The 20,931-nt window shown below is 36.8% G+C and overlaps 1 protein-coding gene across 1 annotated transcript in view; it reads left to right on the forward strand.

Annotated features, from left to right (window-relative positions):
* LOC140153023 (protein dispatched homolog 1-like) overlaps positions 1-19,198 on the forward strand; it is a 105,373-nt gene extending 86,175 nt beyond the window's left edge. The window contains exons 4-6 of the mRNA XM_072175611.1: positions 4,953-5,274; positions 8,921-9,070; positions 14,760-19,198. Of these exons, the coding sequence (XP_072031712.1) occupies positions 4,953-5,274; positions 8,921-9,070; positions 14,760-17,656 (3,369 nt within the window). The 3' untranslated portion in view covers positions 17,657-19,198. The remainder of the gene's footprint in view (positions 1-4,952; positions 5,275-8,920; positions 9,071-14,759) is intronic.
* Positions 19,199-20,931: the final 1,733 nt, after the last annotated feature.

The following is a 20,931-nucleotide window of genomic DNA, read 5'->3' on the forward strand; positions in this document are numbered from 1 at the left end:
GTGCCGCTGTTATGAAAGCGTATGTTCAAATAAATAAATCTAAATCTGTCCGGAAATTGATTATGATATACAGCCAACCAATCTTTGATGATTTGAAATTTCATTCCATAGATGATCAGTATAATAAGCAAAAGGATATCAATGGAAATTGATTATATTATGAAATACAGCCAACTCATCATCATTGATTTGAAATTCATTCTGTTGATATCAGTATATGTTACATGTTTGCTTTAAGAACCAGTCCTGTTATTGTTATGTTGTGGATGGCCATGTGTGACTCCCGGGGTGTGACTTGATATGTGCCATACTTCACACCTGGCGATGGAATGTGCTACTGCACTCTTTAATTCTTGGTAATGCCATTGTTAGAACTGGCTGGTGTCTGGTACAGTCACCTCCGATCATGATACCTTCAAATTGCAAGTGTGAAGTGGGAGTGGGAGTGGCTCCAATTTGAAATGTTGGTGTCAGAGATGATGGTGGCAGAGATGGTGGTGTCAGAGATGGTGGTGTCAGAGATGGTGATGTCAGAGATAGTGGTGGCAGAGATGGTGGTGGCAGAGATGGTGGGGGCAGAGATGGTGGTGGCAGAGATGGTGGTGGCAGAGATGGTGGTGTCAGAGATGGTGGTGTCAGAGATGGTGGTGGCAGAGATGGTGGTGGCAGAGATGGTGGTGGCAGAGATGTTGGTGGCACAGAGATGTTGGTGGCAGAGATGGTGGTGGCAGAGATGGTGGTGGCACAGAGATGTTGGTGGCAGAGATGTTGGTGGTAGAGATGTTGGTGGCACAGAGATGTTGGTGGCAGAGATGGTGGTGGCAGAGATGTTGGTGGCACAGAGATGTTGGTGGCAGAGATGGTGGTGGCAGAGATGGTGGTGGCACAGAGATGTTGGTGGCAGAGATGTTGGTGGTAGAGATGTTGGTGGCAGAGATGGTGGTGTCAGAGATGGTGGTGTCAGAGATGGTGGTGGCAGAGATGGTGGTGGCAGAGATGGTGGTGGCAGAGATGTTGGTGGCAGAGATGTTGGTGGCAGAGATGGTGGTGGCAGAGATGGTGGTATCAGACAGCACTAGGAGCCCAGAGTTGTGCGTAATCAATACTGAATAAAGGGTGACCTTGATGCAGCATTATCCAAGTGGCACAAATCAGGTCCCATTAAAAAGCTTTTTTATATATTTTTTTTTATTTAAAGACATATCAAAGCATTAACTTCTATTATCATTACGGTAAAGATGACAGGTTGGCGTCTAGATAACTGTTAACCTCCTTTTTGAAGCAATGATAAAAATACTCACTTAAATTGCACAAGGAAACATAGTGATGTAAGTGGACTCAATTTACTCATAGTACTCATCTCATGTAAATGCTGGATGAATGTAGTCAACATTTTGCCCTTACAACATTTTATTTGGAGGCAACTGTTCCCAAACTAATTGTCAGCATTTATAGGCTGTTGGTACAATGGCAATTTTGTGCTCCCAACTCCACCTGTCACAAAAACCTGGCTATGCTTCTGATCAACAACCTAACCCTGATGAAAAAGCAAATCTAAGTAATTATGCTATTCAGCAAACCTTGGCAGGATGGAGGGGAGCATGACCTAGTGGTATTTGCACTCAAATATTGAGACAAATAAAGATGACACAAAAGAGGAATGGTATGTGTTCTATAAAGGAGATGCCAAGGCTAGATATAAGGGGATGTCATTTCCACCTCATGTGCATGATTTTTCTCAGTAGAGGGAAAACTCACAAAACTTTTGCTCTGATATATTATTGGCCTTAAATCAAGAACCGCTAGACATATGGAAATATAAATACGATTATTGGCTTCCTTGACTCATTTCTTATTAGACCAGTGTATTAATATAAAGAAGTACACTTCAGTTTTTTATTTAAATGGCTAAAACAAGGAAAGTATGGCTGCTGCCATCCTACTCACCTTAATACATTTGAAATGTATGATGACATATGTTAGGATAAGTGGTAGCAAATAATTGGCAGTGTTCAATTTCCTGCCAATTATTGATGCTCCTATTTGTGATTAGGTATCCTACACAATTGCCTCAATGTTGCCTGCTTGCAGATATGTTAAAAGCAGTAGTGTATACAGCCCTTTCTAATGCGCCCCCCCCGGTATCAAAAAAAAAGAAGAGAAATTGGAGAAAAAGAGAAGAGAAACGCCTCTGTGTATGTGATTTTGACGAAATTAATTTCATATTTGGCCATTTCAGCTTTAAAAAAAGCAAATTTAGGCTCGCTTCGTGCGAATTTGTTCCATTTAAGTTTCAATATGTTATATTTACACATTTCATGATCCTTTTTTAGCTCACGAAGAAATTTGCGCCCCCGGTTGCTGAAATTCTCTATACGCACCTGGTTAAGAGTTAATACAGGCTGTATCAAAATAATTGTTCCCCAGTTGTTTTAAATTTGTGTGAATTTTTTTAATCATGTTGCTGAAATTTGTTGAAATATCCAACACTTCCAGAAAAACCAAAACATCTCGTCAAGGTTCCAGCTCTAAGCAGGTAAATCAATAACATCATCAATGCTTTGAGAAAGCCATAAGGTTTCTGACGAAACTGTCAGCAGAAAAATGCAAGTTTTTCATTTGATCTTCACAAATGAATCTTAAATTGATGATGTGATTTGACAGGAAAAGACAAAATTATGACACAAAGTACAGATATTACAATTTTGTGCTGTGAGTGAAATCTGTATCACCTTCCTTCATCACCTTCCTTCATTTAAAAGACCATATCCCAAAATAAAATCGCAAATTCCATCAAATTCAACTGTGAGTGCAACATTTGTTGTTTTCTTTGAATCGTGAGAGGAGAGATAATCTTTACTTTTGTCCGAATTTGTCAGCAAACATAAAATTTGTAAACAGGAAATGTGACTGTGTCCTGTGCTGAAACTTTGCCTGACTATATAAGTCATTGGTTTATTTGCTGTGGGCAATTGTTTTGTGTTGCATGAATCTGGACATAATGCTATCTCATTTCATATGCACTTCACATTGTACTTTAAGTTGAACATATTCAGTGGGTTTGAGAAATCTATGAATAAAATGCTTGCGGCTATGAGAGAATCTGTGCGTCTCTATAGATTTACTGCTATGTGGGACACTAGGACATGCAATAGTTTCATTCATTCATGTGGGTTTGCTTGCTTGCTTGCTTTCTGAGAGAAATAATGTCAAGATATTTCTCTGACCTGATTATTAGTAAGTTTAAAACCTCTTGGTAGAGTCAATCTTGGAAGTGTTTTCCATCGATATTTTAAAGAAATGATTACATTTGAAATTTCACAATTGTTTTTATTTGAATTTGAATTTTAAAATCACAACCAGTTTAAGTACATCTGGGAATGTTTCCATCTATATATTTAAAGAAACTTTTTTTAAAATTCCATAATATTAAAAAAAGAATATTTAGAATTCCACAACTAGTTTATGGTCAGTGTTAACACAAGTGTAAGGGATACCTATTTAATCTTTTCATAATTATTTGAGTGTAAAATGGATGTGATTTTCATGAAGTATGGTCTAGTGTAGAAAAACAAACAAATGATATGTTGGTAATCTCCATCAGGGAGTGTAACTGTAGCAGTAGTGAATTTTAAAATTTTACAAACTGAAATGTGATATTATGTTGTTATATTACGTATATACTTGCAGGCGGCATTGCAACACACTAGAATAATGCAAGTCAATAACTGCAGGCTTGTATATTAATTGCTAATCTAGAAGGGATTTCTGCACAAGTATTTTATACTCTTTGAAACACGGTGTATGTTGCCTATCATACACAAATTAGTCTGATTTCATACTTGATAACTCTCTGAATATGTTGCCTATCAACATGGGGTTAGGATTTATCAATTTATAATTAAATAAGCTTGGCAAAGCATTATGTAATCTTTTTTATTATAACAAATATATTTCCATGTTATACCAGTTGCTCGCACATATGTGAGGACGAGGCCACAGTGGAATAACAGTAAAATGCTTTAACTTGTTTTATCATGAGGTAGCTTGAGGGTGTGGGTTTGAATCTGCAACGTCAACATGTTGTGCTCTTGAGCAAGACACTTTACCTTGCTTGCCTCACCCTCCTAGGTGTAATGGGAAGCTGTTAGGGAATAGTTACAGTCTGAGTGCTGTGAGGAGCGGCACTATGGTTGCACCCTTGTAGAAGCGAAATGATTCTGATGTATCTCAATGGCAGAGGAATAAATTGTTGAGGTGTGCTGTAACCTACCATGAAGTGCAAGTAAAGTCACCAAAATATTCTATTTGTTTATTTTATGGTTGGTTTGTATGCAGCATTATGAAATGTTCACCTCTTTACTCATGGATGTACCTATACATCGGAATTAGCCCACTCACTCATGGTATATATCAAGTAGATTCTAGGCATCCTCAAGTAGTTCAAGTGAAGTGCCTCTTACAGAAACAAGTGTAAAACAAATATTGTTTTCACTATCTCTGAGAGCATATCAAGCAAAGCATCTGAATTTTGAATGTATGCATAATACATACTATGCTATGAAAGTCATATATTTAATAGTTAAGGGTCCAGGGGTTCTCAGGTCATTTTTGGTAGGTATGTGCCTGGGTATGTGCCGACCACATTTCAAAAATTTTGGATTTTGAGGATATGAAGCTGGGTCTTGGTTGACGAACATTTCTTAGAAATAAGTGTTTGGAGCTGAAATATGAAGTTAATTAATTTTGAGGACAGTTAGCCAAAATATCTGGAAATTCAAATGAGGATCAAAAGAATGTCTTGAGGATGGCACATACCCATTAATTTATAGTGCAAGGTATACAGAGTAATCCCCCGATGTGTTTCTTGGCATTTTCTTTGCAAGCTGCAAATGCCTGTTCTACATATGTAATGTAATTATCTGAATTTGCCATTTTGTTTTCCCATACAGGGCTTTGAACCAAGAGGAACCTCCATCAGTAAGCGTACCATAAGCTGGAGAAACATGATGAACCAAACGGGAACTGACCTGCCCCTCTCCCCCTTTCCTGTATCTCTCCCTAATTACCGACCAGACACACCCAACAACGTGGTAGTGGATGTGTGGGGAGCAACAGAGGAACCATCATCTGATACCACGGGTACCCAAGTTGGTACAGGTGATGAGGACTTTTCATCCGCTGGTGAACAGATGCCTGAAGGTGATTTTCGTGACTATGGTGGTTCTGTTAATGATGTAATTGAACCATCAACTTTCTTCTGTGGTAATCCAAGTAAGTTTACAATAACTAGACTACATATCCAACCTAGTTAGCTCCCCTTCCCTCAGTTTTGGTCATTAGCACCCTAAGAACTTTTGTGACTTATCACTTAAAATTTTGCATGAAATTGGGTCAAACTGCTATTAAATCACAGAAAAACAAGTTTCATTTTGCTGCAATATTTATTTCTCAGTGCATACTTCTTTATATCGTAATTACAGCAGTAACTTGTATATTAGCCTAATTTCCAGATATCTTACTTAGATGAAAATGGGAATGAAAAATGAGGACATGTTACAAATTGGGCTTTTCCAGTTGAAATCCATCCACCCCCTATGGAATACATGACCTTAATCTCAGGGAATTTAGATTTCAAATGGGATTTAATACCTGAATGGGTGAATCCATTTGAAGTCTATACCCACTGTGTAAAAGATTAAGGTCATGTCTTCCATAGAGGGTGTATGTATGGATTTCAACCGGAATAGCCCATTTGTTCACCTTACTCAGGTGTTAGCAAATCGCTTTGTTTTTGCCTCTGCCAAACGAAAAAGGACTATGAAATGAGCTCTGATGTTTGTGTGATGTCTGCAGAAAATGTTAACCTTTTGCAAAAAATATGTTAAATCTTTGCTTTTGTTGATTTCTCCCACATGCTTTGATGGATTTTAATGGGACTTGAATACATGCAATGACCCTTTGGTACATTGACATATGTGATGCCGACAGGTGTGAGGTCAAAGGTCATCTAGGGGTCACTTGAGGTCATTTTGCAAATATGTTCATTTATTCAAATTATTATCTGGTGGGGACAAATTTTACGCACCACAGAATTAACTAATCTACTAAAAAGTCTTTTAATTAGTAAAGTTATAAAAAAATATTTTGCTTTCCTCTTCCAGGTATTCAAAACTATATTGAACCTCCCTACTTTATAATTAACCCAGTCCACCAATGCGATAATGAATAATCCCTACAAGAAACTATTACATTTAATATAGCCATAATGCTGAGAAATACAAATGCAAGTTACAATTGAGAAATACAATATTGTATCATGGTTGTCATATGAGGATATTATGAATAAACTACAAAATTTTGTAATAACAGCAGAAGAACCAACCCTGATATGATTACCAACCATATGGTATGGTAAATTTGATACGACTGATGGAACCAAAAATGATGACTGTGTTTTACTGTAAGCAAACAATGAGACATCTGTTCTGTTGACGTCATAAAATAAATACCACATCAAATATTCACTGTTGTTTACATCCCATTGTCTGTATATTTTGTTTTTAATTCTTTTTTTATGAATTCAATCAAATTTATATTGTACCTTTTATACTAGTTGGACATATACTATAATTGGCAGTTTAAGTCTGGGTTTCTGATGTAATAATTTATTCAATATGCTAATTTTCTATGAGGTCATAATAGGTTATTTTTGTACATTTATTCCTAATATAGGTCATCTGCATATCAATTACTGCTTCCCATCTGGACTCAATTCTATTTTTAAAGTTGCAAATTAAATGATGAATTTTTACTTTTTTCCTCAGTATGCACACCCTACTACATATCATGCAAGAAAATGTAGCAAAAGAAACAATTATTTTATAAATCAACCTTTCTGATCAAAAGAGGAGTTTAAGTTACCTAATTTGGTGATCATTCAAGTTTCACCTGCAAGGACATTAACTTTGATCTGGGACTGTGATACACACATATCCTCTTCCAAAGTGTATATCATTTATGTGACTAGCTTGATCATTCCAAGAGGGCAAAGCCCATTTAAAGAGAAATTTGTCCCAGGTAGAGGACATGCACCTGTAACGTCTCTTTCTTGGTTGCGCTAGCAAAACCTGGCTGAGTTGCTCCCTTCTAAAGAGCCATGTACACAGGATAGATCTATGGTACATTATCCTATTTTATATGCCACTTTGATTTCCCAAGATTTAGTGAGACATTCAAAAGCCAACCATTGGGCAACCGATGGTACCCAGAACTTGATTAAATCATCGGTTCCCCCGGGTGCTGGCAGCCAACCAATGGTTGGACTGTAAAGCCATCCCTTAATATATGATGTGCACTATTACATTAATAAAATGTGGGTTTTTTACCTTTGTTTTATCAGAATTTTAGAAAATTGTTTATATGCAATTTTTACGTTACAAAGATCAGAGGAGTTTATTTAAGTATGGTGTCAATAAGCCAGCATTATGTTTGTGGCCTTAACTCAGAAAATTTAAAAATAGCATTTCTGTTTTTGCATCTGCATTCTTCATATGTCCTTGGATACCGTCAATGGATGTTATTCTGTTTACAACATTACATTCATATTTCATGCGTTTGATGGTATTGAATTTGTCTTGTTTTTGTCGTATTTTTTATAATGAAAAATCAATTACCTTGGGTTCATTTATGGTCAAATCAATTGAAATAGTAATAATGCAGACCAGATGTTGGATAAAATCACTCATAGGTATGGAGTTGTATTATTGTATTCAATGCAATGATTAATGCCATACATGCCATCATTTTGTTGTGACAACATTCAAAAGATTGTGTTGATTAGTACTAGTGACACAATTTGAAGTTTTTTTGATTTTTCTTCCATAAAACCACAGATGCCACTTGAGTATTTGACAATTACATGCACATGATTAAAAAAGTAATCAAAACATTTGAAATTGTACTTTTCCACAATAATCTGTTTTTAATAAAGAGGTATAAAGAGAAGTTTTTATCAAGCTCTCAGTCATGATCACAGCAATCAGAAATAGGGAAATTGATGTAAATATCATATTGTTATTGATTTATCTTTCTTGGTGTCTTTGTTAGTAGTATAATCCATCCTTTCCTCAAATCGCAGCAAAACATCCCGGTTGACGTCATTGTGCACCCAAGTGCTCCGGATGTATTATTAATGCTATAAAGGCATTCATCTAGAGATTTGGTCCAAACTGACCAAAGAGCAGGTGTTTACTAGTATAATTATACATGAATTGTAAAACTGCTTTAATATTTCAAAAGTACAGTTGAGGTATAGTGATGTCTGGCCAATAGATTGGAATCAAGTGATATATTGTTCAGACATAATATTTACAGAAATGGAGAGGTTTTTATCATTTTGAATAATGTATGTGGGAACCTGGTATGCACAAATTGTAATATTACCAGAAAATAAAAATCAAGTTTTGATAAACTTAATTTCCAGCAATTTTTATGAAATATCAAGATATACATGTAGAGCCATGGAAATGAAAGTCTGAAATTAATTTTACCATCTATAAAACTAAATTTAAGACTTTTTGTCTTTGCAAGGTATTTTTAAAATTGGGTATGAGAACCATGAAAGTGTTCCATCCTTTGGAGGGTCAATTAAGCTATCACTTTCATGTACAGAGAGCCACACCTGCACAGTGTACCTGGCTGTTATCTTCAAGAAGAGTATGCTGCTGTTTGAATATTCACAATTACAAAAATTACAGTCAAGGAGAAGTTAACTTGATCTGATATCCAAATTAGCCGCAGCATTGTGATCTTGACGTAGAGTACTATCAAAATGCCCGCCCAGATTTACTATAATATAATCATCAAATAATCAAAGAGATCTCTCAGTTAGTTAGTGTATGTTTTTGTTTGATTTCAGAGCCTATGTATGCCAGACTTGTTTTTGAGCCCATTGACGGAGACACCTTATTCACCGTAGAAGGTCTGCATTCAATGTGTCAACTGGAAGATAAGCATATAAGAAGACACACTGAGTTTCTCAGGGATTGCTACACCAGTGAAATTACAGGTAAATGTTTGTTTGTTTGCTTGCATATAAGCAGCAGTTGATGTGTCAACTATAATATCAGTGTTTTCAAATAAAAACTGCCATTTTCAGAAGCAGAATTTGACAGAAATATTTAGAGAATAAAGGTATTGTTTTTAGTAACATGGGTGACAATTTTGTAAGTAGAACATTGAGCAAAGCCGAGTTGTTTTATGCCAAAAATAATGATGTCGCATGTTATATGAGATGATTGATGCACTACAGTGGCTAAAAACAATACCTTTATTCTCATTCTTAAACACTTCAATTCAAATAAGTATATTAATCATAGATATGCCAAATTTTTATCAAATTAAATCCTACATTTTACAAGGAATTACCTAGGGCTTAGAATCGATGAGTCCCGTTGTTGCTCTGCACCTCTGTGCCTCTGATTGGTTCAAATAGTGAGTACGAGTACCGCGTTGACGCGCCATTGACACGCTTAGGTGTGTGATATCGTGTTATATCACAAGGGTAAGAACCAATAAGATTGCAATAACGTTCTCAAGTGTTTAAGAATATTTGGTACAGACCACTCGTTAGTATATTAGAGAAAGCATGTAATGATTTAACAAGCATCAGTATGCTGTCTGGGCTTGTTGCTTTATATGATTACGGCAATTCTCTAGTGACTTCTGTCTCAACTATAATATGTCCATTACAAATGCTAAAGGCACAAGGCATGAATGACCAATAGCCTCCATAAACATGATAAACCGATGTTGCTGATTGATTTCATCGATAATCGCGTAAGTGGATGGACGGGGACATATTTTGTATGCTGTTTAAACAAGAATGATGTTGTAAAGGCAGAGAAATTGGATACTTTGGGTTAATAATGTTTTTAAAGCTCACGTAAAGGAGTTTAATGATGGGGATTTAAGTGTTAAAACACTTAAATCCCCATCATGTAACTTCCCATCATGTAACTCCTTAAAAGAAGGCGACAGGTATAAGTGATAAGCAAATAACTGTAGACTTGGAAATAACAGAAGACATGAGTAAGATAAAATATATTGGCAACATTCACAGTCACATTTTATTATTAACAGTTGGGCATCATAACACATTAGGACAGTTTTGAATGTTAAGTAGACTGTTTGGACAACACCAATGAATAGCGGTGTTTGGCCCCATATTGGAGTCATTTATTGGGCTATTCCAGTTGAAATCCTTACACCCTCTATGGAGGACATTACCTTAACCCTAACACCGGACACTGCTTTTTGCTATCGGAAGTTAAAGAAGGAACGAAAAAGAAGATGACAAAGAAGTCACTTGGTACCCCCGAGATTTAAACCTTAGACCCCTCACATGCCAAGCACACAATCACTGGCTGGTAGCCACAGGGGTTGCGCTGGCCCGGCCAGGCTGATTGCATTATCGCATCACCTGGGATTCATACATGTGCCATAGCTATCATCATGGTATTTTATAGTATTTATGGGTGTTAGGGTTAATCTCCCGCACCGGGGATGTAGATTTCAAATAGAGTCCCCAATTCAGGTTACCCCATTTGCAATTCACACTCCCTCTGTGGGGGATTGAGGTCATGTCTTTCATAGGGGTGTATGGATTTCAACTAAAATAGTCAATTTCATGTTGCAGATAACGTGATATTAAAAAGATGATATATTTGAGATCAATGCAATTCTTCAAAAACAATGCTTTTGGAGTGGTAGAAAGTACACTGAACCTTTTGTATCATGCATGTTATATTGATTCTTCATAATCAATTCAAAAGTATAATGACGCATGCTTTACATATATCTTATACAGTATTAAAAACCCATGTCCAATTAAATTGAAATAGCACTAATTAAATATATCTTTGAGTTATACAATATTAAAAACACATGCCCATTTGAATAGAAATAACACTTATAAGGCTATATAAAATGGTTTGTCTCAGGGGACAGTGCACATAGCTTTAAAAATTCAAGATCGCATGCTTTACCTTTTTTATCCAAACTTTTAGATTTGTTTTCATCATTTTTGGATGTAATCAGAAACTTCAGACAAATTTGGCATAAAGTATTTTTTTAAAGACATCCCGTAGCATTTTCTTTTCAATTAAAAACTGCATACCTTGCTCGGACGTGCGTGGGTTCGATTCCTCGTCCCACCACCGTGTTGCGCCCTTGGGCAAGGCGCTTTGCCTCGCTTGCCTCACCCCACCCAGGTGCAATGGGAAGCTGTTAGGGGTAGTCACAGTCGTTGTACTGATGGACCCTGCGCCACTTGTAGGCTGCAAACGTGGTTCCGACATATTCTAATGACGGCGGAATAAATGTAAAGCGCTTTGAGGCTGTTTACTGCATAAAGCGCTATATAAATATCTACATTTATTTTATATTTTATTTATACCTCATAGGGGTTTTGCATGGTCCCTTGAGTACACCTTTTTTAGCCTAATAATAGTCAGTGACAACCTGTAAAGTGTGCTTTGGAAACAAATCATTGAAATCAAGAGTAGCACCTGATGAAAGCTCAACACCCTTTTCACATCCGTTGATTTTGTTTCTTATTATGGATTCCCGCCATGATAGCCTCTTTACATATTTACTCTATGTTCATACATTTATCAAAGAATAATTGCATCACAGTTTACCTTACTCAAAGGATGATAATTAATCATCAATAATTCCTTCATAGGAGGCTACACCTCAACTGCCTTTCAAGGGAATGCACCCACCCCCAGATCTTATCACCTCACAGATTATAATTAAAAGGGACATCTTTGCCCAAGCTTGTTTATCACTTGCTTCATAATTAATCAGATGTCAGGAAAATCAATTACGATTTTCATGTAGACTGTAATTGCTCTAATTTGAGTTTAATTGAATTTTAAATTTTGAATGTCGTTGAGCTCAGTGCAGTGAAGCTTTCTAATGTACTATAAAGGCTGATAAAGTGTATTGTTGTGTCTTGGTGTTACAGTATTTCTTGGTTATCTTCAAACATTTTCAGGTATTTCATATTATAGGCTATATAGGATCGAGCACTCTTTTTAATGAAAGAAGAAACGCAACTTTATGTATAACCACAAGAAATGTATGTTGTTTTTTGTGTGTTTTGGAAAAAATATTAATTAGGGAATATAGTAATATTGACTACAAGAGAAAATCAGTAGCATGGGTATCTATAATTAATATATGCGCCGTTACTTAAGGTTTAATAACTAGGAGGTGAGTGTTTCAATTAAGAGTTCTAATTAAGGGTCTTGTCATAACTGTGTGCCTTTTGAGACCAACTTTCAGGGTCTTGTTGGTTAAAAACCTAAATATAGTAGCAAAAGGGTATCTTTAATATATGTGCTGTTACTGAAGTTTTAATTACTAGGCGGTATTATTTCAACTTAAGGTCTAATCATTGGCTTTGTGGTCTAAGGTCTAATCAATAACTTGGTGCCTGTGGAGACCAATTAGAGGTCATAGTACTCTTTCAGTAGCTTATTATTTTGAACTTAATAGCGGAGCAATAGCTAGATTGTGAGTTTTGCAATACTTTGGAACTTTCTATTTGCTTTTGAAGTTTTTTGTTCAGATTTGATCGTGTAATTACAAATCAATTAGAAATGCTGCTACCTGGTTTATCATTGCGATGAATAGATCAACTGGTTTGCTTCATCCAGTTATTGTTTTCTTCCATTTCTTCTTCTCTCTGTGTCATTTTGAGTAGAAGTAGAACAAGGTTAAATGTGTGCTTGTTGGTGCTGTACTTGAGACAAGTGCCAATGGATTAGCAGCATTTCATGTCTAGTAAGATCAAGTTCACTATGATGATGGGACTTGCATGTGCGTATGCTTTCATTATGATCATGAATGTTTGACAAATGTGACATGTGATGAGAAGTTGGCGGCACTCAAACAGAGCTTCATTACTATATTGCTAATGAGGAATGGATTGTGTTACTGCAAGTTTGGTGGTGTGCTTCCCCACAGCAGAATAGCATGCAATCCCATGATGCATTGCTATTCTTTGCTTTTTAGGGTTGTTATTCACTGTAGAAGTGGCGTAATAATCGGATTAACTCCATACCAATAGATGAATACAATTTTTGACTGTATCGCCCTGCACTACAACGTTCATGCGTTACCTATGCATTGAACTACAACGAATTCTTCTTAGAATATCAAAAAGGGCAGGTACATCTTGAAAGTATTATTGCAAACATGTAAGTCAAAATAATCTAGTCTAGTCTCAATTTGTCAGAATTTCAGATTATGGACTGGTTAATATTAAAACATATATTGAGCTATTCCAGTTGAAATCCATACACCCCCTATGGAAGACATGACCTTAAATTCTCCCACACAGGGGGTGTAGATTGCAATGGAGTCACCATTCAGATAACCCCATTTGAATTCATACTCCCTGTGTGGGAGATTAAGGTCATGTCTTCTACAAGGGGTATATGGATTTGAACATGATTAGCCTAATGCCTGATGGGAAGGCATGGTGATATGGTGCTTGCCAATCATAATGCTCTCATAGAAGGATTAAAATGGTTTTGGTTGACATAATACGTGAAGTTCATTTGAGGAAGTGCTGTCTGTGTTGATATTGGATTTCAATCATGCAGGCACAAGAATTAAAAGCAAATCAAAAAAATGTTTTAACATATGAATTGAAGTCTTAGGGAACAGCCCAAAAGATCATTGAAGTCCTGTAAATGTAACTATAGTCTGTATACCTTCCTCAAGTCAGTAAAGTAAAATCATATCTTAAGATTTTCTCGAAAACTGTTGATTTTTGCAGAAATCAATTATTCTAGTTGGATTCCTTGCATCATTTACTTTCTGAAAATGTATACTTTTATATACCTCTCCTCAATACATTCAGAGATACAATAAAAAACAACATCTAAATTACTGACTCAAGGAAGGTATACAAACTATAGTTCTATTTCAGAGCTGACCCCCTCCCTCCCTGTCTGTAACGTAACCGAAAAGCGGGTCAAAATAATAACATTGATGAGCATAGGAGAAATTTAATCAACATTTTATACCCCCCATCCACCATAACAAAACTAGTTTCATTCGTTGGGCTTCCCTGATCATTTGGTTTGTTCCTTTATTGACTTTCATGTTTTGGATGCTCACATAATTTTATGAACATATGTTTATTTGCTTTTAAAGGGACATATTGTCTTTTAATTTCGCCACCCAAAAATAGTTTGAAAGAATATGTAAACAGTGATTAAAAAAACATGACTCTGTTACTGAAATCGACTTTAAATTGTTTTCTTCTTATATTTTGTAAAGAAAAAATAGAGCACCAATAAATGGCATTTGTGCCATTATTCCATTGTGCTTTTAGTATAGAGCAGCTTTCTTCATGTAAGGTAGACCAGTTGATTCCTTTTAGGATATTGTTCATCTTTTCCCTTGGAATGAATTTGTGAAGCTTTTGGTGTGAAAAGCTCTAATGTTAGTTGTCATTTAAGATTGTCAAAATTGAAATCTTATTTGCTGGCAATGCATAATTCCTTTAAGCTTGTGTGGTTGCTGCTGGTGGTTTAGTTGGTATGTTACCATGTTTTCCTGATTGTGTATATATACTCACCCCCTACAGAATCTGGACGCTGACAAGTCCAAATCTTTTAAAATGTGTGTATTCAAATATTAAAACTAACAGTATGTCTCTTTTTATTTTCAATGTGCAGGAAGATGTTGTTCCAGTTGGTCTCTTGCTAACTACGTAGCTGTTCTCAATAACAAAACCTCATGTTGGGACATCGACCACTCTGACGTCAAGCATACCATTGAACTACTCCAAAAATGCTCTCATTTCTACCGCACCAAAGAGCTACCACCCAACTGCACCATAGACAACTTGGATCCTAACTGTCAACGCCTGCCTAAACCATGCACACAGTACGATGCCATATATTCAATATTACACTACCTTGTGGATGTTAATTTCATGAGTATGGAGAAACCTCTGAATGATAAAGTACAACATGCGGTGACATTTATACCAGTGTACGCAGGAAATGATATGCGCGAAATTTATGACGATAAGTTTGATCATAAGACCATAAAGGACGAGACCACAAAAGTTACTGGATTATATTTTAATTTGAAATATGATATATTTGGGGAGTATCTGACACAAGAGGTGTATCTCCCAGCACTAGGTATTACCCTAGTCATTTTGCTAATGTGGATCTACATTGGTTCTCTATTTATTACCATCATGACAATCATAAGTATGGTTATGTCTCTGATTTTAGCATACTTCGTCTACCGCGTCGTTTTACAAATTCCATTCTTTCCATTTATGAACCTTACAACCATCATTCTTCTCGTTGGCATCGGTGCAGACGACGCATTTGTGTACACCGATCTTTGGAAGCGAACACGTAAGGATCATCCAAACACTCCAGAAATTCTGGTCGTCATGGAAACTTTAAGGCATGCAGCAGTGTCCATGTTTGTGACAAGTTTCACCACATCGTCTGCCTTCTTTGCAAATGCAATAAGTAGTATCACTTCCATCAAATGCTTTGGTATCTTTGCAGGAACAGCCATCCTCCTGAATTTTATGTTCACCATCACATGGCTACCAGCAGTGGTTGTCATCTATGAACAATTATTTTCCAAAGTTTTCAATCTGGGCAAAGAGAAAAGAGAATCAAGAACGTATTTGTACAAAAAGAAAACTTGCTGTGATCTTTTTGTAGACTGTCTCTTTAAAATCCGATATACCACCAGCGAATGGTCAAGAATTTTCTTTGATAAAATTTTGCCTTGCATCGTCGTTAAACTTCGCTTCATCTGGTTACTCACCATGGGTACGCTTATGTTTGGAGGATTCTGCCTAATATTTCTAGATCCAAAAATTCAGCTCCCGACATTACCGGAATTTCAACTTTTTGAATCCATGCACCCATTTGAAAGATATGACTTTGTGTACAAAGACTTGTTTTGGTTTGAAAAGGAGAAATCCGGATCACTCTATGCTCATATGCCTATAACTATAGTTTGGGGCATCAAAGCTGCTGACAATGGTGACTATTTTGATCCGGAAAACAAAGGATCACTTGTGTATGATGACACATTCAATATTGCACACCCAGACTCACAAATGTGGCTGATGCGTTTTTGTTCCGGCTTACGCAACCAATCGTTTTATTTCCCAACACCTGGGCTTCATGTTGAAGCTTGCTTCATCGAATCATTCAAGAAATGGATGGATTCAAGGGATTGCACTGATCCTTACTCAGGGGCAGACTTGGCACCATGTTGTAAAAAAACAACATTTCCATACCCTGCCTCTGTATTTAAAAAGTGCCTCAAAGAGGGAATATCCCACTTGCACAAGGAATTTCCAACTTTTTTCCAAAAGTGGAAACCTGGACCTAGATTTAGCGGGGAAAACAATGATGTCGTTGCAGCCATTGTTGAATTCGATAGTAGCTTTACATTTTCGTACTCATATGATGAAATCTATGAATTTGTAAGTGCAGTGCAAGCGTGGGTGAATAAAGAAATGAGTACAGCGCCTTATGGAATGCAGGGTGGCTGGTTCACCAGCTATCTGGAGTTTTACGATCTTCAGAACAATCTAGCCCGTGGAACGCCGATTGCGTTGGGCTTGGCAATTATTATTGCCACATGTGTTATGTTTCTTACAACTCAAAATCTGTTAATATCTGTCTATGCAATTCTCTCTATCTCGGGAACTATTTGTGTTACCATAGGAGCCTTGGTGTTAATGGGATGGCAACTTAATATTTTGGAATCGGTGATTCTCTCCGTAGCAGTAGGACTCTCAATAGACTTTACGGTGCACTATGGTGTGGCTTACAGGATAGCACCAGACCCAGATCGCGAATCAAGAGTAGTGTTTTCCCTCGCACGTATGGGATCGGCCATTTCGATGGCGGCATTGACGACTTTTGTCGCCGGTGGACTTATGCTTCCGTCTACTATTCTGTCGTACAGACAAATGGGTACATTCCTAATGCTCATAATGGTAATAAGTTGGGTGTATTCAACATTCTTTTTCCAATCTCTGTGTAGAACAATCGGACCTGAGGGAAGAATAGGGCAATTCCCTCTCCCATCATGCAATTGTGAATGTGCAAGAATACATGCAGCTAAGATAGCAGAGGACTCAGATGGGAGTAATTCATTCCACTCATCCACTGTGCCAAGCTCAGGAGAATCACATGAACTTGAACCTCTTAATGCCTATGCCACCTCGGACTACAGCTCATCTGGAATAGGCTCAAGTATTAACGGCAACAATTCAAGAGCGTCACCGGTCAAGGTGAGAACATGCAATCATGTACAAAAGACAATGACGACGACTTCGCTGGATCATTTTCTGGCCGTGCCGGTGACGATCTCCAATAAACCCTCGTCTTCCACTGCATCAAGTATGGAGGTGGTCTTGGAAGGGGATGAATATATTACAAAAGTTTGTCCTCCCAAAGTGCCTGAAGATCTTATCATTAATGTAACTGTTGAACCCGAACCAGTTGTGATGCCAAATAATAACCCTGATGTTCCTGACATTTGGTTTCCGTTAACGCCAGAGATAACGATTCACTAATTTATCAGTGATTTTTTTAAAAAGTTTTATGATTTACTTGAGATGACAGGGTAATATTAAGTACTTCTATTGTTGCTATATTTATGCATTATTATTTTCATCATATATTATGTCGACAATGTACATAAAGAATACTCTACCATTTAGCAGTGGTCTATATGAGAGTGGCACACCCTGCTTTTATATACTGTAAAAACTTGATAGTTAGCATATGTGCTTACTATCGAAGCGCTTTAAAACATGCAAACATGAAGAGCCCGCCCACAAAAGTGTAAAGGGTTTTGAGCAAATCATTGATACACATAGTTATATATGAACAAGTAAACCTGCAAATGTGTGTCTCAACCCCATTAGCTCAGTTGGTAAAGTGCCAGCCTTTGGTACTATTTCATGTTTTCAAAAGCGTTTGATAGTAAGCACATATGCTAACTATCAAGTTTTTACGGTATACCCAGTGTGAATTACAAGTGGAAGAGTATTCTTTATCATAATGAATTCTGTTAACAATACTTATAAAAAGATGACTTTACCATTTCATCAAGGCTTGTGAAACTTATAATTCCTTAAGTTTAGTAGAGTTTCATGGGATTTTTACAGACACACAGTTAAAAAGTTTAAAATCAGCTCCTAAACGCAGGTGGTAAATATCCCACTCATTGGGTTATTCCTGTTGAAATACATACACCCCATGTAGAAGACCTGGCTGTAATATTTCATGTGAATTTCAAACAGGGTTACCTGAATTGGTGGTTCCATTTGAAATCTATGTGTGGGAGATTAAGGTCATTTCTTCCATAGGAGTGATGGATTTCAACTAGAATAGCCCAATCATCCCACTCAGTACAGTAAATTTCCTAATTGTTCAGAGCGTATAGAAAAGGTGAAGTCTCCACCCCTTTTACATACTTGATGATCAACATCAACCAATGGTCAACAGCCCTATTGTCATAATTGTTATCATTTTTGCTTTCACGCTCATATATGCTCGACGGATGGCACAACATAACTTCGAACAATATTAGGAAATTTAATTTAGTATTAAATGGATGTGAACAAGAGTACAGAATTGTGCCAAAACTGTCACTTGTTTTATCTTTGAGCACACCTTTATGACAAGCATGTTTCAGTCGAAAAAACAACATACTTAAGACTGGACTAAAACATCTATATGGTATAATATTTATCAAAAAAATTAAAACAATTAGTCACAATGTAAATTTTGAGCAATCTCATTACAACATGGCAGCTGTTGGCAGAAATCATTAAGGATTGTAAAGGAAAGCAGTGTAAATGTGCATGATTCATATATACCTTTGAAGATGTAATAAAAACAATATATTGCGCTATTCCACAGCTATTCCATTTGAAATCCTTACTACCCCTGTGGAAGATTTTGGAAATATCTTCCACAGGGGGAGTATGGATTTCAAATGGAATGGACACATAAAGGCAGCTTCATTTGAATTTCATACACCCTCTAAAAGATTCAACCTGAATTTTCGACAGAGGAAGGTTGAGTTTCAAAAAGTTAGTTGATATGCTAATTCATTCTCCTCCACAGGGGGAGTGTTGACTTCAAATGGATTGGCCTCTTGCTTGCTTTTCGCATTAAACAACAGTAAGACTGAAGTTTCGAGAAGCCAGTGTCATTTTGAAACTATAGTTTGAATGAGGTTCTGCTATTTAGTGTAAAATTCAAGGAATCACTTTCAAACACACATTGCCATGTTCTATGTAATGGTTCACATTTTACAGAGACCTGGGGAAATATTAGTTTATGTAAAATATCCAACCATTAATAATATTACATTACTTTATGGTATAACTTTTAATTTAAAAAGCAAACAGCTACATGTTTGAGGTTAATGGGCTCTTTTTTAGCATGTAATTCAATTTAAAAAAATCCAGGTGTAATGTATGGTGTACTTTACACATCGGTTACTTGAAGCCAACGACAGACATCATACCATCAACTGTAGAGGGCAGTATTACAAGCTTAACAAAGAACTGACATGCGGTGAAACTAGTGTATTGAGTCCAACAACCCAAAGCAGGCTGTGCTGGTAGTTGTACACCAGCTTGCAGAAGTCATGAAAGGTAGTAAATGCAGTGTTTTGCATTTCGAGAGCCCATCAGTGCAATAATGCATTACCTCTATTAGTTCCGTGGATAATGTTATGTATAAAGGCAATCATGCTTATATTAGTAACATTACACTGAAGGGAGCTAATGGAGATTAAGGCGGTGTTGCACTGGGCTCTCAATTTGTTTATTATACTGCTTTAATTGAAATATTTCACAAAGATATTGGACTAAATAGAGTCCCAACCATGGACGAAAACAGACCGCATACAACCAGTCAAATTCTCAGCATCACCCGATAATGAGGGCCAGTTGTTCCATGAAATGCAACAGGCAAGACCGCTACACATTTACTGTGTATTTTTATGGTCTATTGCAAAATCTCATGAATATGCGAGAACTGACAGCATACAAAGCACTGGGACTTTGACTGGTTGTATGTATGCGGTCTGTTACTCTTTCATCCATGGTCCCAACTCTGAATAGCCAATTGCATAATGCTACAGTAAATCTGCTGTCATGGAGATTCTCGCTCAGCCTAAATAGTTGCAGTTGTGTTAGCATTTATGACCTAGAATTATAAACTGGGTCATCGGAAACAAACAGCAGCTGTCTGCATAAAACATCGATTCGACATGGTCTATAGCAACTGTAGTATAATATAAGGTTTTCAGTCAAATATTGTGATTTGAATTTATCCATTATCCATCACATAGTCATTGGGATTTTGTATTAAAACAGGGTCCACAGTAGTACCCACAGCTTTATGTTGCTTGCACATTTGTCATTTAAAAAATGTAAGTGATAAATCATGACAGAATATTATTGATACTAAAAATATTGAAAAATTTCCTAGAATGTTATACCCTTTCTGAAGACAATACGCATTATCCATCATGCTTATTATCTATTAACTTGATATACCCACCAGTTCCAATTGAGTGAGGGTGTTAGGTTTCAGCCCATACACATTGTTCTTGTGTTGATGCCTCAACACCCCTCTCGCTCAAGTGTGTCTTATTGCTTATGCCTTGTGGAGAGGCATTTATGGGTTTGGGAACAACCTTATGGAGATCATTTTCCTGTAAATTGATTGCTCCAATAAAGTAAAGGTCTCAGAGTGATTGCTCCAATAAAGTAAAGGTCTCAGAGAGGGGGTGGGTACACCTGTGGAGTTGACAGTGTTTTTTTGG

Source organism: Amphiura filiformis, chromosome 5 (genome assembly GCF_039555335.1).
Source record: "Amphiura filiformis chromosome 5, Afil_fr2py, whole genome shotgun sequence".
NCBI lineage: Eukaryota > Metazoa > Echinodermata > Ophiuroidea > Amphilepidida > Amphiuridae > Amphiura > Amphiura filiformis.